The sequence below is a fragment of the Podarcis erhardii genome (assembly GCF_964252035.2).
Source record: "Podarcis erhardii genome assembly, chromosome: 17".
Taxonomy (NCBI): domain Eukaryota; kingdom Metazoa; phylum Chordata; class Lepidosauria; order Squamata; family Lacertidae; genus Podarcis; species Podarcis erhardii.
This window is the reverse complement of record NC_138515.1, coordinates 6,325,125-6,342,422: the sequence shown is the minus strand read 5'-3', so window position 1 is coordinate 6,342,422 and position 17,298 is coordinate 6,325,125. Positions and strand designations below refer to the sequence as shown.

The 17,298-nt window shown below is 47.9% G+C and overlaps 1 protein-coding gene across 1 annotated transcript in view; it reads left to right on the top strand.

Annotated features, from left to right (window-relative positions):
• SLC25A23 (solute carrier family 25 member 23) overlaps positions 1–17,298 on the top strand; it is a 45,686-nt gene that overhangs the window by 10,443 nt on the left and 17,945 nt on the right. Inside the window, exons 2-4 of the mRNA XM_081845315.1 lie at positions 3,423–3,549; positions 14,803–14,890; positions 15,016–15,127. Of these exons, the coding sequence (XP_081701441.1) occupies positions 3,423–3,549; positions 14,803–14,890; positions 15,016–15,127 (327 nt within the window). The remainder of the gene's footprint in view (positions 1–3,422; positions 3,550–14,802; positions 14,891–15,015; positions 15,128–17,298) is intronic.

Here is a 17,298-nt window from a genome sequence, read left to right as displayed (position 1 = left end):
AGCTGCATTCAGCACAGGGGCACCAGTTGTGCGGCTGTCCTGATGCTAAGACCTTTATATTTCATCTTGTTTCGTCCGAGGCTATGAAATCTGAGGCTATGAAATTCCAGGCCTTGGGTGAATGGATGTGGAATTGTGTGCTACCCGATCAGTTTTGTAGAAAGGAGAGCATGTGGTTAAAAACAACAACAACCTGGAATGGAAGGATGGGTGGGACTAGGATACCCAGCCTGAAAAGCTCTGCTCTTGAGCCCTTAAATGCTTCTACAAATTTGTTCAAAGCACGTGGTGCTGGGCTATTTTCATACTGCTGTGTTTACATTCCTTTGCCCTGCCTGGCTCCCAGTTCTGCCCTGGCTGGTCATATGAACGTACTGAAACACCTACTCTGCTACGAATGGCAGAAAGCATTTGGAGTTAAGAATCCCGGCTTCTATTCTCAATTCACAAAATGGGGCACAGTAAGGGACATGACGTGGGCTTGTAGAAATACCTGTCCTTGTGCTCTGGGGGGCAGATGTATCCCTGCCCCCCCCTGCAAACTTAATTCCTTGGCTCCCCCTATGGAAAACTGGTCACCTGAGCAAAATGAGTGCTTCTTATGCAAGTCCAGTTTTATGAAGTTTACTAATCGCAGGCCAGGTTTCTTCATGTATCAAATTATGTCTGTGCCAGATCTCTACAGATTATTAGGCCATATTTTGGTAACAAGAAAGCATAATGCCTATACGGTGCCAGATTCAGGATCTGGGGGTGGGCAGGAAGAGACTTTAATCTGAAAGAGAAGGAGCATATAGAGAAATCTCACATTGTTCTAAGCTGCCCTGGGTGCTTTTCTGTGGAATGAGAATGGCAGTGCCCTTGGGGTGATGGACCCACTGCTGGACTAGGTTCCCTGGCAAATGTTTAGTTTGCTGCCACCTGGAGCTTTGGTTATTTGCATGATCGCTCAGCTGGTGTTGAAGGGGAGGAAGGATGAGAACAAGGCATGGGATGTAAACGAGGAAAAGAGGTTGCTTTGTGAAGTACAGTGGTACCTCGGGTTACAGACGCTTCAGGTTACATATGCTTCAGGTTACAGACTCTGCTTACCCAGAAATAGAACTTTGCTTCAGGATGAGAACAGAAATCGTGTGGTGGCGGCAGCGGCAGGCCCCATTAGCTAGAGTGGTACCTCGTGTTAAGAACAGTTTCAGGTTAAGAACAGACCTCCAGAACGAATTAAGTTCTTAACCCGAGGTACCACTGTAGCAGCAGAGAACAATAAGAGAAAGTCTGCAGAAGGAGTTGAAAGTTTGGGTATTCAGAATGTTAAGAACTGCCACAGGAAAAATAGGATCAAAGAAGAAACTGGCAAGGCAGGCAAACATCACCAGCTTCAAAGATCAAGGAAAAGGCACAGTTCTTAATAATGTGACATTTGCTGTGAAGATACAGTTTCATGAGATATCTGGAGATAGAAACTGGTCCCTGGTGGTGCTCTTTTTCTAGATTCTTCTTAACTGTTCTGGTTTAGACTCCAGCAAGCCAGTGTTGACGCTTTCCTGGAAGTCCTGAAAGTAAATATAGTTTCTCTTCTGTGTTTATTGCATAAGATGCATTGCGCAAGAGATGCTCGCCTAGTTCAAAGAGCATTTTATTGAACGTTACCCTGTTCCTGTTGTATCAGAGGAGGTAAAATGATGTATCATGTTGGTCCACAACCTTCAAAACCTTTTGCAGCATTTTCAATTCATACCTTTGCTCAGGACCAGAGAACCTTCAGCCCTCCATATATTCTTGGACTCTAAACTCCCATTAGCCCTCCTTCGCCCATGCATTCTTTTGAAGCTTAGAACAGCCTTGTAAAAGAGGCACATGGCGTGATCCCACCCACCCCTGTGCCATTCAATCCACTGATGTGTTGTCTGAATAGGGCTTCTGTAAGAATTCAGAGCTGCTTAAATTAAAACAAGGGAAATTTATCATGTTTCCTGCCCTGTTCAGAATGAGAATAAAAGGACAGAGCCTGCTAAAGGGCCAAGCAGAGGACAGCCTGGCTGTGTGAGAGGGTGGGGGGGAGAGAGAAAACACACAAGTTTGTTTGGCCTTGTCCAGTTAAATGATTTTCGGGCTCATGTTTCTTCTAATCTAACCCTCTTGGCTCATAGACAAACATATATCAAGTGAGAGCGATCGGTGAAAATATGCTAGCCGGAGTGTAAGTGGGGACAGACTAATTGCAGGGGTCAGCAAACTTTTGCAGCAGGGGCCGGTCCACTGTCCCTCAGACCTTGTGGGGGGCCGGACTATATTTTTTGGGGGGGCGAGAATAAATTCCTATGCCCCACAAATAACCCAGAGATGCATTTTAAATAAAAGGACACATTCTACTCATGTAAAAACACGCTGATTCCTGGACCGTCCGCGGACCGGATTTAGAAGGCAATTGGGCCAGATCTGGCCCCCAGGCCTTAGTTTGCCTATAAAGGACTAATGGGTGATGCTACCACCAAATATGCCCCCCCCCCCCCCCGCTTTCCATAGAGACTTCCCAGCAAGGTCTCTGATCCCAAAGGACTTCCTTCTCCCCCTCTTCCTGCCCACCATATTTAGGAATGCCAAACCACTTTCAGCCCACTGGTGATGGGGTACTCTTCCACACAGAAGCAATTCCTTCCACTTAGAAAACTGGTGTGCCAGGAAAAAGCCTTCTCAGAGGCATTTTCTGTTTATATTTTACAGACTCTCACTCGCACTCTTTTGAACCGACCTCACCAAAGCCAGTGTGGCAAAATGCCAAAGGGGGACAAGCCACTACTCAGGAAGTACGGTTCAGATCTCACCTCTGCTATTTGTGGCAATAAGCAGGTCATTTCCCTTTTCAGCCTCACCCTGCCCCACCCCGGATCTGCAATATGGGGGATGATAAACCTACCTTGCTGGTTTGTTGCAGGGATTATAATAAGATACGATATGGGAAGCACTTGGACACGAGTGCTCTGTCAAAAGTTACATGCCATTGTACCAAATTGCACAGAATATATTTGTGGTATTTTCATGGCCACCCAATCAACGTAAATGCACTAATTCCTAATGGTGTGTGCTCTGGCATCTGCGCCCTTTATCTCAAGTACTTGTGCAAATTATTGCAATGAAAATAAATACATGCACCCCTTAAATACAATCCTCCCCACCTACGTCTCTTGTCAGCTATGTATTGTCTCGGCTCCAACATCCGCAGGTAAAGTTAATCATCTATGGTGCAAGAAGTGGGCTGAGTTCTGTTTTCCGACGAACAACCACCTAGTAGAATACCTTCCTCATGCAGTGGCTTTGCAGATGTTCTAAAACAGTGCTTCTCCCTTTCTTTGGACTGCATTGTTAAGACTGCAACTCAGTTCTCGCCTTCTAAAACCCACTTTTACTTCCCCTGCCTGCAGGATATCCTACGAGAGGGTGATACAGACCATGACGGAGAGCTTAATTTTGAGGAATTTGCCCGCTACCTCCAGGAGCGCGAACGCAAACTGCTGCTGATGTTTCACAGCCTGGACCGCAACCATGATGGTATGAAAACACCTCCAGCTGCTTCTAGCCAAACCTCTGCTGCAGCCTGGAATGAAAACTTATTTGCTCACTTGTTCTTTTATTTATTTATGGCATGTGCACTCCATTCTTGAAGCCGAAAGGTTCTCGGGGAGGCTTGCGAAAACCAGTTTTGTAAAGATGTTGCTACAAATACCCTTTAGACTCTTTGTGATTTGGCTGCTTTCCCTGAAACACACTTTCACTTACTTTGTTACATTTGCATCCTGTGTGTTATAAGAAAAATACTGCTTATGGGGTATCTAAGAGCCTGTATTCCTGCCAACCTAGCAGTTCGAAAGCACGTCAAAGTGCAGGTAGATAAATAGGTACCGCTCCGGCGGGAAGGTAAACGGCGTTTCCATGCGCTGCTCTGGTTCGTCAGAAGCGGCTTAGTCATGCTGGCCACATGACCCGGAAAAACTCTGCAGACAAACGCCGGCTCCCTCGGCCAATAAAGCGAGATGAGCGCCGCAACCCCAGAGTCGGCCACGACTGGACTTAATGGTCTGGGGTCCCTTTAAGAGCCTGTATAGAGTCCTTAAGTAGGTTCTCTATCGGTAGGAGAAAATAACAGAGGCCAACCAGAGAAAATTGAGAAGCAAACCATCTAGTAAGCCTGATCTTTATTAAATTGTTGCAACAGGGTCCCCCACTCCCCCCACGCAGGAAGGGAGGAGAGGAACCCTGAACATTGGTGTGCAAGCTCCTATATAGACTTTTGAAATTGCCTACCCTGTAGCTCAAGACCACCCCTCAAAACATCATATATACATCACAGAAAGAGGTGGTCCCAGCAGAAATTTGAGTGTGTTGCTTCTCTCCTGTCTGCCAGGATACCTGATAATGCTTTATTATCTGATTGCCTTTTCTGGGTAGCCTGGCCATTCCTTTTAGATGGTAAATAGTTCCTGAATCTCTTACGCATATTGATAGTGTGCTCAGCTTAACAGATACTTGCCAGACTGTATTTACAGGGAGGTGTAAGCCCCCACAGTTCAAAGAAATCTTTTCCCATTTCCTTCCTCCTTGCAGAGAAATATTTGAGGCCAATTTTGGAGAGTCAAAATGGCTTCAGGATTGTTCTCCTGCACTATTTCAGAAACATGGTTTATATACTTATGTATGTGTTTGCCTTGTACATTTCTAAACATTTATTTTTTATATATATAAGACCTTAGAATTCCTATAACATGTTTCCTCTGAGAAGCACAAGGTGGCATGCATAGAACTCCCCTTCCCCAATTTCTCCTCACAACAACTCTGTGAGGTAGACTACCCTCAGCGATGGTAACTGGCCCAAGTTGACCCTTGTTTGCTTCACGGCTGAGTACAGAATTGAGCGCTCCTTCAGACTGTTGTTTTTTGCAGGTATAATCCACAGCATGTCATTGATGCAGTGGATTAGTGGTAGATTGACCCTGAACCATTCACCTATAATTTCACTTTGTGGGATGTTCTGCAATGTCCCTCCAGTGTGACTTCATTATCGCTGCCTGGAGGGACACTCTTGAGCTATGGGGCAAGAGAAGTGGAACAAAACACATGTTTTGGTACGAAAAGCTACAGGCTTTCAGCAGGAATAATCTGTAATTTCAATAATTTTTATTATTTATACTCCCCCCATTTGGCTGGGTTGCCCTGGCCACTGTGGGTGGCTAGGATATTATGACAGGAAACAAAGCGGTATGGTCACCGTGAAACCTTTGCAGGTTCAAAGAGTATTGAAAGTGGAATTGCATGTAACTGCCCTGTTACCATCCTGAGCACAATACATTATGAGCACACAAAGGAAAGGCTGGTCCTAATCTGACCCTCTAGTCTAACCTCTACACCACAGTGGTTGTCGTAACTAAATCTATAATCATGCAAACCCTGCCCTTTCCCACATCTTCCTGTTTCTCCCACAACAGACTGGGTAGACCCCTTCCCTGGCTACCTCCCCCTCTTTTTTTTTAATAAATGAGGTTCTGATTTATTTTAAAGAAAAATAAAGAAATCAAATGCCAGGAACTCATCAGTTAAGTGTAACCACATTTTAAATTGTGGCCAAATAGTCCCTGACTGATGATAGTTGAAAGCGAAATATTTTAGAATTTAATCCTGCCATCCACAAGGCTATACCAGTCATGGGGAGGTTCATGACTATTCTTCCCCTCCTCCTGGGCTCCCCACCCCAATCCTAGAACAAGAAGACCTAACTACAAAGCTCCCTATTTCCTTTCAGCCTATCATCAGCTTAATTCAGTTTGCACAAGCTTCCCCACGCCAACTCCAGATAGTGTGTCTTAAAATGTGGGCCATTCTGTGCGTTCCTTACAGGGACCAGTTAAGAGACGCAGATCGAATAATGACCATGGTGTGCTCCTATACTTCCTCCATTTGGGCCTCACTTGTGCTAGCTGCATGTCAGAAAAGATGGAGGCGCAGGGATAAAGAGTGTAGGAATTTATGTTCCGTGAGGCTGAAGAGAGCCGGGAAGTGCCTGTTCTGTTCTGCAGCCTTGAATAAAGGACGTCTGTTTGACGGCTCCAAGACAAAACCCAGGCATGGTTGGCCTCCCTCCTTGGCAATCTCTGCCCCAAGGAGTGGGTGGCCTTGCCTCCTGAAGCTCTTTCCAATTCCTACCAGATGACTGTAAATGATAGATGCATGAGACGCACTCGAATGCCAGACTCTGCACGGGTCCCTTTTCCTCCCATTCTGGCCTAGTCAGAACGAACTCCCAGGGCTGTGTCTTATACTCTGAGGCATGGCGCATGATCCTTGTGGAAGCCAGGAGAGGGGTACCTTCTTGAGGGACACATTTCCTTCTGGGCACCAAATCCCTGTGGTGGGCAGGACCAGAGGCAAAAGTAGAGAAAGCCAGAAATGTCAATTTACCTTTGTACCAGGTGGCTGGTTTTCACACGCTCCTCAAGTGGGGCCCTGGACATTTTGCCGCTAGAGGCAAACCAGAAAATGCTGGGGGGATGACGACTGTGTGCCAGTCATGTACCCGCTCTTATGCCCCTGCCCCCCCCCCTATGTGGCAGTGGGCAGAGGAGGAGGGGACCGACAAGCACAGAATGCGAATCTGTCACTTCTCCCAGCTTTCCGGAGCCTGCTGCCCTGAAGCAACTGCCTCACCTTGCCTCATGGCTGGGCCGGCCCTGTCCTCAAGCAAGATGCACCGTCAGAGTTCAAGGACACATTTCAGCCGGGCAAAAGCACTCAAGGAGGGTGCAAAGCAGGGATGCTGAGGCACGTGACCTGGGAAGACGGGGTGTGTGAGGGAGGAAAAGTCCTGAGGGGGCGGCTAGAGAGGGTTGCCATCATTAGTGGAGGTTCCAACTTGGGGACTGGTTGGTTTAGCAAGTCATCTTAGAGCTGGCTCATATCTGGCCCTGGAATCAAAGTCCTCCGTATGGTGGGGGCATGACAGCAAGCCCTGAATGTGCCACATTCTTCCTGCCCCCACCCTCCACAAAAAGGGCAGAGGGATACAGAGGCCTCAGTCATACACCTGGAAACTTTGTGTGCCTCAACAGCATTTTCTGTGGAAGACAGAGCAGGTGAAAGGTGGATCACATGAGTGAAGCTAATATTTGTACAGGGACTTTTGCGTGTGTTCACCTTGCACTGGGAGGGTGGTTTATGATCTCAAGCTTTGAGTTGCTCCCAAGCAAGGAACCTACACATGGAGAGAGAGAGAGAGAGAGAGAGAGAGAGAGAGAGAGAGAGAGAGTAAGCCAAGTCTTTGAGTATCTGACCCTCTGGCTGAGTCTGCTTCTGCTTCATGTTACAGCCGCCATGTGAAGGCCACATTGAACGGCTGTATGCAGTACACAGAGTGGACTTCCACTTGGATTGATTCCCACTTCTCCATGGGATAAGACTCCCTTCCATATACAGAATGACCACCACGCGGGGACAGAAAATGCCCTAAGAAATTTCCGTATGCTTATCAACAATGTGTCAAGTGATGCTTGAGGAGATGAGAGAAGGGCTCTTTGTTGCAACAGGGATGAGAGTCACGGCTACACTCTTGACAATCCACAATTGCATGGCAATGACCTTTTTTATGAAGTGGAAATTGCCATGGGGCCTTGGGGAATATATGTGTTCCTACTACTTTGGGAGGGATGCGGGTGGCGCTGTGGGTTAAACCACAGAGCCTAGGACTTGCCAATCAGAAGGTTGGTGGTTCGAATCCCCGCGACGGGGTGAGCTCCCGTTGCTCGGTCCCAGGTCCTGCCCACCTAGCAGTTCAAAAGCACGTCAAAGTGCAAGTAGATAAATAAGTACCGCTCCGGCAGGGAGGTAAACGGTGTTTCCGTGTGCTGCTGCTCTGGTTTGCCACCCCTTCCCTAGGTGCCCTTTATGGGCTTCCTAGAGCCAACCTAGCAGTTTGAAAGCATGTCAAAATGCAAGTAGATAAATAGGTACCGCTCCGACAGGAAGGTAAACGGTGTTTCCGTGTGCTTTTATGGTTCGCCAGAAGCAGCTTAGTCATGCTGGCCACATGACCCGGAAGCTGTACGCCACCTCCATTGGCCAATAAAGCGAGATGAGTGCCACAACCCCAGAGTTGGCCACGACTGGACCTAATGGTCAGGGGTCCCTTTACCTTTACCTTACTACTTTGGGGGTCTTCCTTCTTAGCCTTCCCCTCCCCTTGCTCTGATTATGATTTCATGTAAAGTGTTACAGCTTGGGTTCACAGCTATACAGTAGTAAACCAGTCTTGCCTTTTGAAAGGCAGACATTATGCAGGCGAAGCTTTCACGGGTGCTGAGGGGCAAAGCTTCGCTGTTAAAAGGCAGGGGAGGAGAGGCAACGTGAAAAACCACCACTGGCGATCCTGCTGCTTCTGAATCAGAGCCCCTTTAGAGCACAGGGTAGACGTGAAAAGTGGGCTGTTAAATGTACCAGATGGCGGGTGAATGTTTGGGACAAAGCCAAAAGCTTGGAGAGAGCACAGACCACAAAGTCAGTGAGTGCTGCAAGCCCTAGTGGCGTCCAACAAAAATCTGGAATGCACCGGGCTGCTTTTGCCAAGCCTCTCCTTCCCGCATCTAGTACAATCAGTTCAAAAACTATTCCGTTTCTTCCAAAACATGTCTGAAGGGGGCTTGTTTCAACAAAAATGACCACCTGCATCTCCTGTTCGGCGAGTCTTCCTGCCTAGCCAGAATTCCAGGGAGAGGGCCAGAGGCCATAAATGGGCAGTTCTGTCTACTTGGAGATAGGAAAAGCCCCCAGGACCATGTAGTGAAGCATCCTGTATCACAGTGGCCAACCAGATGCCTAAGGGATGCCTAAGGCATCAGATGCCTAAGGCATCAGCCATTCCCCCACTTGTGGTTCTTGACAACTGGTATACAATACAGCCACAGAGGTTCCGAGCCACTGATAGCCTTGTTCTCCATTAATCTGTCTGTTCCTTTAAAAAAAAACCACAAAAAACCCCAAGTTTAAAGACTCATAGGAGACGGGGGCAGGGAGAGAGGCACAGCTCAAAAGACTTATTGAAACAAGCCCTTGTCCCATTATTAAATAAATCATAAGCCCATCTGATCCCACCTGTCCTGCTGTGACCTTGCAACTCTTGGCTGACTCTGCAACATGCAGTAGACATCTGTAATATTGTCCCAAAGGGAAAGAATAAGAAGAAAGGCATCAGAATGGAAAAAAGGAGGGGAGAACAAGAGCACAGAGAAAAACTGACTGTTCCTTTAAATATACAAAAAAGTTGTCCACTACTCGTGGGGTCACTCATCAGACTCTTAGACCCTCCAAGTATCCTTGTTTTCCAGGGACGTCCCTGACTGAGTGAAGCTGTCCTGGTTTCTGATTTTATACCAGAATGTCCTACTTTTCCTTAAAGGTAAAGGGACCATTAGGTCCAGTTGTGGCTGACTCGGGTTGCGGTGCTCATCTCGCTTTATTGGCTGAGGGAGCCGGCGTACAGCTTCCGGGTCATGTGGCCAGCATGACTAAGCCGCTTCTGGCGAACCAGAGCAGTGCACAGAAATGCCATTTACCTTCCTGCCAGAGCGGTACCTATTTATCTACTTGCACTTTGACATGCTTTCGAACTGCTAGGTTGGCAGGAGCAGGGACCGAGCAACGGGAGCTCACCTGTCACGGGGATTTAAACTGCCGACTTTCTGATCGGCAAGTCCTAGGCTCTGTGGTTTAACCCACAGCACCACCCGCGTCCCTATTTTTCCTCAGGATGTCTCTATTTTCATTGCAGAAATGTCGGAGGGTATGGAGTTATTCAACCCCGAGCTGTCAGAAGGCAATCCTGTATAAGGAAGTTTTTTTAACGTTCAACATTTAATTATGTTTTTATATATGTTGGAAGTTGCCCAGAGTGCCTGGGGCAACCCAGTAAAATATGTGGGGTATAAATAGTAAAAATATCATTATGGAATGGGACATCCCTATTTTCATTGAAGAAATGTTGGAGGGTATGGACTCTGTGCACACACGATACCAGAGACAGCTTGTTGATTTAAAGAAAGTTGGAAGTGGTTGGGAAAAGTTTTGCTTCCTTCTTTCAAACTGCCTTCAACCGAAGAAACTATGGTCAGCCTCCAGCCTAAACTAACAACCATAATGTGGATAATGATCTTGTTTTGTTTCCGGGAGATGTTTTGGTTTTGGCCCAAATCCAAATGGAGGCTATTAAAGATCCATTAGCCAGCAGTCATTCAACCCCACCCTGCAGTAGTTTCAGGATTTCTCGTTGCCCCATGCCCTTTGTGGTTATCCAGTGTACCTTTTACACTGTGTGTGTATATACATTTGTGTGGAGGCAACTGTAGGCTGATAATTGCTAGAGAAGGCAGATTTCTCTTAAGCTAGGTTCCAAAACTATGTGTGCTGCTGCTTGTTGGACTTAACAATATGTAGAAACAAAAATTAGAAGAATCCAGTGGATTTAGATGCAGCCATGGCAGCCATTTTCCCTGCCTTTAAAGCTTTGAGCCTAGACAACTGCAATAAGGTTATTCAGGGCTGCCCTAGATGACTATTCAGAAACTTCAACCACAGTAAAACACCCTGGATGTTCTCCAAAGCCTGAACCTGAGCATCTTCCAGAACACTGGCATGCACTTTTATTAGGACTCAAAAGTTTAAACAATTAGTCAGTTAACCTAACTGGGCTAAAACTTAGGTGACTAAAAAGATTCCTCTGATTAATTAGGAAGCAGCCTTTATGTTGTTTTTGTAAGATTTATTATATGTCCTTCATACGAAGGTCCCATATATTATTGTTTAAAGCCAACCACAAATGCAAAGCCACTAATGCAAAACCAGTAACACATTAATTAGCAATTATCAGGTAAAGGTAAAGGGACCCCTGACCATTAGGTCCAGTCGTGACCAACTCTGGGGTTGCGGCGCTCAGCTCGCTTTATTGGCCGAGGGAGCCAGCATACAGCTTCCGGGTCATGTGGCCAGCATGACTAAGCCACTTCTGGTGAACCAGAGTGGTGCACGGAAACGCCATTTACCTTCCCGCCGGAGCGGTACCTATTTATCTACTTGCACTTTGACGTGCTTTCGAACTGCTAGGTTGGCAGGGAGCTCACCCCGTCGCGGGGATTTGAACCGCCAACCTTCTGATTGGCAGGTCCTAGGCTCTGTGGTTTAACCCACAGTGCCACCTGTGTCCCGCTTAATTTTCAAGTAGATAGGGGAAAATACTTGATTCCTTGGGATAGCTCTGTTGATAGAGGATGAAACTCTTAATCTCAGGGTTGTTGTGGGTTACAGCCCCACGCTGGGCAAAAAATTATTGCATTTCAGACGGTTTGACTAGATGACTCTTGTGGTCCCTTCCAACTCTACAATTCTATGAACTCTACAATTCTATAATCCTCTATTTTCCAGAGTTTAGGAAATCACTTGGTGAAATACTGAGCTTTTTGGACAGAACTGATACAGTTCTGCACTCTAATGGAGGGCCAAAAAAACTCTTACAAACTCAGTCCGACAAATCCCTGTTGTGCTTGTTTTAGACAATGTCCACCTGCATTTAGTAAAACAGTATGTTTTCTGTAGCTTCAGGTCAGGCTTTTAATATGCTATATTGCAGAAGATCTAAATCTTGGCCCACATTCTGCCAGAGAGGCACTGCTTGCCAAGATGTACACAGGACATGCGTTTATTTTGTCCTCTGCTCACCTCTGGCCAAACAGGCTTTGCAGGTTTTTGAAACTATACAGAACCTATTCAACAAGGGCAAAAGTAGAATCAGTGAGCAGCGCTTCCTCTTTCTAGGAGCAAGCACATTTCAGAGGCTGACAGCATGCAAGGAAGGGACACTTAGCAATGCAGCGCCTCTTTAATACTCAGAATGCAAACAATACATTTTGTGCTACCAAAGTTCTGATACACTATTTTTTCCAATCTCTTGGACAAATGTGATCATTCTTAATGAAACTGTTAAATGATCTCTCTCTTGTACAAGAACAGCCAGCTTTTCCATTTCAGTCACAGACTGTGCTTTCTTCAAGCATTTGGAAACCTTGGGGAGTGCTTCATTTGTTGTATCTTACTAAAGCAACATACTTCTCTTTTATTCGGAGCTTAATCTCTCAGTTTCTTTTTAATCTGGACCCCAGGGGCCAAGTGAAGTCTTTTTCTTATCCTCCCCCCTTTAAATAGGCCTCCTTTGGGATATGCTGTGCATTCCTGCCTCAAGCTTTTCCTCCGTTGTCCTGACTGCAGCAAACCGATGGGGAATTTTGGCAAACCAAACATAACCTTTGGGGGAAATGGGAAGTAGAGAGCCTGAAATCGACAGACTCTGACTTACAGTACATGTTGGCAGCATCACTTAGTTTGAACTTAATCAGGATTTCCTGATGAGGAAATTTCCTACCCTGTGCTTTCTTAGCAAAATGAATGCTCCTGCTTCTTCTATATCTCCAGGTAGACTAAAGTTATTTGTGAAGCTGCCCTTGTATGCATACATACAGGGGCAGCTGTATAATAAACACATCAGCTGCAGGCAATAATACTGTTCTGTATCTGCAGAAAGTTCCTGTGCATGCCCTTTTTCTGGTTTTGCTTGCATCCGAAGCAGGGATGGGGAGCCTGCGGTCCTCCAGCTGGTGTTAGACTCTTACTCCCATCAGCCCCAGCCACTACAGCCAATAGTCAGGGATGATGGAAACTGCAGTCCAACTTTATAGGGAGGTCTACCTGAAAGACCTACATTGGCTCCCAGTATGTTTCCGAGCACAATTCAAAGTGTTGGTGATGACCTTTAAAGCCCTAAAGGGCCTCAACCCAGCATACCCAAAGGGGTGTCTCCAACCCCATTATCCAGCGCCGAGGGCCTTCGGCAGTTCCCTCACTGCAAGAAGTGAGGTTACAGGGAACCAGACAGAGGGCCTTCTCGGTGGTGGCACACTCCCTGTGGAACACCCTCCTATCAGATGTCAAAGAGATCAGTAACTATCTGACTTTTAGAAGACATCTGAAGGCAGCCCTGTTTAGGGAAGTTTTTAATGTTTGATTTTTATTGGGTTTTTAATACTCTGTTGGGAGCCGCCCAGAGTGACTGGGGATACCCAGCCAGATGGGTGGGGTATTAATAATAATAATAATATATCATCATCATCATCATCATCATCATCATCATCATCGTCTAAAGGTTTCTTCATTGTCTGGTACCCTCTTCTGACTATGCTTATTCATGCCCCCATGTTAGCAATAGTCCTTTCCAGTGTGTGCGCACACAACAGCATCTCTGAGATGTAGATATTTGGGAGGGTCTTTTCCAGAACTGTAGGAGGCATCCTTCTTTCTCCTCTGGCAATGGCATCCCCTTGCACCCCCTCTGTAGCCCTCTCTGTCTCTCTTCCAGGTGGGACGCTGGCAGGGGGCTCAGTGTGGGAATCCCGAAGGCTGGTATGGCTGCCTGTATGGTGTCTCCCTCCCCACCCTGATAGCATGCACCCCTGGGCCAGCAACGAAATTGCTACCCCTTCACCCACCCACTTCCACACCTTCAAGAAATCCCTCAAAACCCACTGGGTCCTTTTGCGCTTCCGCAGGTCTGCAGCCCAGGAAGCTGTGGGCACATTGCACTTCCTCCCATTGGGGGACCCTGTAGAACCTCTTGGCATAGCTGTCAACTGTCCCTTATTTGGCGGAAACTCCCTTATCCCAGCGCTGTGTCCCGCTGCTGTCCCTTATTGATGATGTCCCTTAAATTTCCCGGGTTTCATGCTCGCCCGCCTCGGGAGGGAAGCAGCGGCTCGGGGTTCTCCTCCTCGAGAGAGAGCGCGCACGAGCTGCGCGTCTCCATCTCTCCCTTTTCCACCTCAGGGGCGCGTCGTGAGGAGACAGCTGGCGGCGGGCGGGCGGGCAGGCAGCCCCTCTCTTGCGAGACTTCCACCGCACTGCCAGGGGAAGCCAGAGGCGGAGGCGGAGGCTGAGGAGGCGGCCTGAGGGAGGAAGAAGAGGAGGAAAGGATGGGGAGGGACGCAGAAGGGTGCCGCTTCAGCGGCCGCCACAGCACTGCAACCACCTCATGTCAGGCTCGCGGGCGGCGTGGGCAAGAGTCTCTCTCCCTCCCTCCCTCTCTCTCGGGCAGGGAAGGGCCGATGGAACTCCTCGCGCCAGGACGACAGCAGCCCCGACGTGCTGCTTAGCATCCCCTCCAACCAGTGCAGCATCTTAATGTAGTGATTTCCCCCTCTGCATCCCTTTCATAACTCTATTTTTATAAATCATTTGTCCATCCATAGTTCAAATTTTTACTACAAGATTTTTGTCAATCCTACCAATGTATGTAACTCTTTAGCTTTTCAAATAAATTTTAAACTTTCCCCATTCTTTATGAAAGAGGTCCTCTTCCTGGTTTCTAATTCTGCCTGTAAGCTTTGCCATCACGACGTTGTTCATCAGTTTTGTCTGCCACTCTTCTTTGGTGGGAGTTGTGGACCCTTCGGATCATCTAGTCCAACCCCCTGCAAAACACAAGTCAGTCGCAGCCAAAGCAGCATGGCTCCATCAGTGCCAGATTTCTGTATAAGCTAAGCCAAAATCCCTTATTTTGGCTGCTGATCCCTTATTTTCGAGGCTGCTGGTCCCTTATTTTCAAATCTGTAAGTTGACAGCTATGCCTCTTGGCTCCCCAGCTTCTCCTAATCCATCAGTAGCTTAAGATGCACCCTGGCTCCTCCAGACAGATGGACCCTCTCTTCCTCTCTTCTTGTGCTGCAGGCCACATTGACGTGTCTGAGATCCAACAAACCTTCCACAGCCTGGGCGTTTACATCTCCCTGCAGCAAGCAGAGAAAATTTTGCACAGGTGAGGCTGTCACTACCCTTGCTTTGAACTCTCACCTCCCTGACCCCCCCAGCCCCAGTGTGCCCTAGCCCACACTGGCTTTGCCCCCTTCAGACTCACTCTACTCTGTTTTGTGTGTGTTGCAGCATAGACAAGGATGGCACCATGACCATTGACTGGCATGAGTGGCGAGACCACTTCCTCCTCAATCCGTTGGAGAACATGGAGGAGATCGTATACTACTGGAAGCACTCAACGGTAAACCAGTTTCCTAGTCCTCTCCAGACCTGAGGTTGTTCTGTTCTCCACTGATTCCTTGATTCTCAACATGGAAAAAATAGGGTTATATGAATGGAGATTGCAAGAATGGAGATAGATAGATTAGATAGATAGATAGATAGATAGATAGATAGATAGATAGATAGATGATAGATATAGATATGTTGCTTGTTTGTTTGTTTGTTTAATTGTCTTAGTTGTGTTTGACTCTCTGTGACCCCATGAACCAGAGCATGCCTTGGAAACTCTCACTTTCTTCTCAAAGCTTCTCAAAGCTCCGAGGGCCTTCTGGTGGTTCCCTCACTGTGAGAAGCCAAGTTACAGGGAACCAGGCAGAGGGCCTTCTCGGTAGTGGCGCCCGCCCTGTGGAACACCCTCCCATCAGATGTCAAGGAAATAAACAACTATCTGACTTTTAGAAGACATCTCAAGACAACCCTATTTAGGGAAGTTTTTAATGTCTGATGTTTTATCATGTTTTTAATATTCTGTTAGGAGCCGCCCATTGTGCCTGGGGAAACCCAGCCAGATGGGCAGGGTATAAATAATAAATTAGTAGTAGTAGTAGTAGTAGTAGTAGTGGAAGTACTAGTATGTTCAGGGTTGCCCGGAACAGTGCCTTTCAGTCATCAAATGCCTGGAGTCAGCAGGAATGTTTTAAAATATCTCCTGAAAGCCAGTAATGAGGGAGATAGATGCACCTCCCTAGGGAAAGCATTCCATACATGGAAAGCACTGTTCCAAGCACTGGGTCCCAAGCCATTTAGGGCTTTATGTGAATTTGGACTGGTAGTTCACTGGCAGCCAGTGCAGCACTTTCAGGATCTATTGCGCAGGGTCCCACCAGGCATTCTGCACCACCTGCAGCCTCCAGACCAGGGGTCAGCAAACCTTTTCAGGAGGGGGCCGGTCCACTGTCCCTCAGACCTTGTGGGGGGGCCGGATCCATGCCTCCCGAAAGCACCCCCCTCCCGAAAGGCCCCCTCCCTGCCTATGCCACTCATGCTGCCGCTGCCTTGTCTTCAGCAGCATCGGCGTCCTCTGTCTCAGTGGGGCACAGAGCCCATGCCGCTGGCCTGGGTGGCGGAGGCGGCCTCCATACTGCTGCCGCTTCCTTCCCGTTCGGCCACCTTAGTGGGAAGGAAGGGAAGATGCCGCTGGCCTGGGCAGCCTCCACACCGCTGCTGCTTTCTTCTGCTCAGCCGCCTCCTGCAGCCACTGGAGAGCCAGTGTGGTGTAGTGGTTAAGAGCGGTAGTCTCGTAATCTGGGGAACCGGGTTCGCATCTCCGCTCCTCCACATGTAGCTGCTGGGTGACCTTGGGCTAGTCACACTTCTCTGAAGTCTCTCAGCCCCACTCACCTCACAGAGTGTTTGTTGTGGGGGAGGAAGGGAAAGGAGAATGTTAGCCGCTTTGAGACTCCTTAAAGGGAGTGAAAGGCGGGACATCAAATCCAAACTCTTCTTCTTCTTCAATCAGAAGCCGTGCTGCGTCGCTGAAGTCAGTCTCTGTGCGGCAAGGCCTCTGTGCCGCGCCTGTTTAGCGCGGGGACTGACCGAGCGGGTGGCAGGGTTTGCAAGGTTCATGGATTAATGAGCCTAGTGGGCCGTATCCTTCCTGCAGACCTTCGCTTGACGACCTCTGCTCCAGACCATCTTTGAGGTAGTCCTACACACAGCACAGTACCGTAGTCCATATGGGAGGTCATCAGAGCATGGTCAAGGGAGGCTGGACTATCCTGATCTAGGACTGGCCATAGCTGGCAAAGCATTCTAAGCTAGCTAGGCATAAGGACTCCTAGCTGTAGAAGCTACATGAGACTCTGCTGACCTATCAGAATCCTGAAGTACTGGAGTACTCCCAGAGTATCAATCTGTTACTTTAGGGGAAGGGACATCCCCGCCGGAAGCAAATACCAGGCTTGTACTGTCTGTCTTGTACTTTGTGCTTTTCCACGCTCAGCACCAGTGAATAAAAACACCTCATTAAAATGCAGCAAACCTGTAGGAAACCATCCCCACAAGAAAGCTGCCGTTGGGAAAAGGCTGCTCCTAGAATCGCCTGCCCCTCAAGGAAGCAGGGAGCGTGAAGCATAGCCAGGAGCCAAGGATTTCCAGGGAACAGCAAGGAAGCTTCCTGTGATGTCCCCC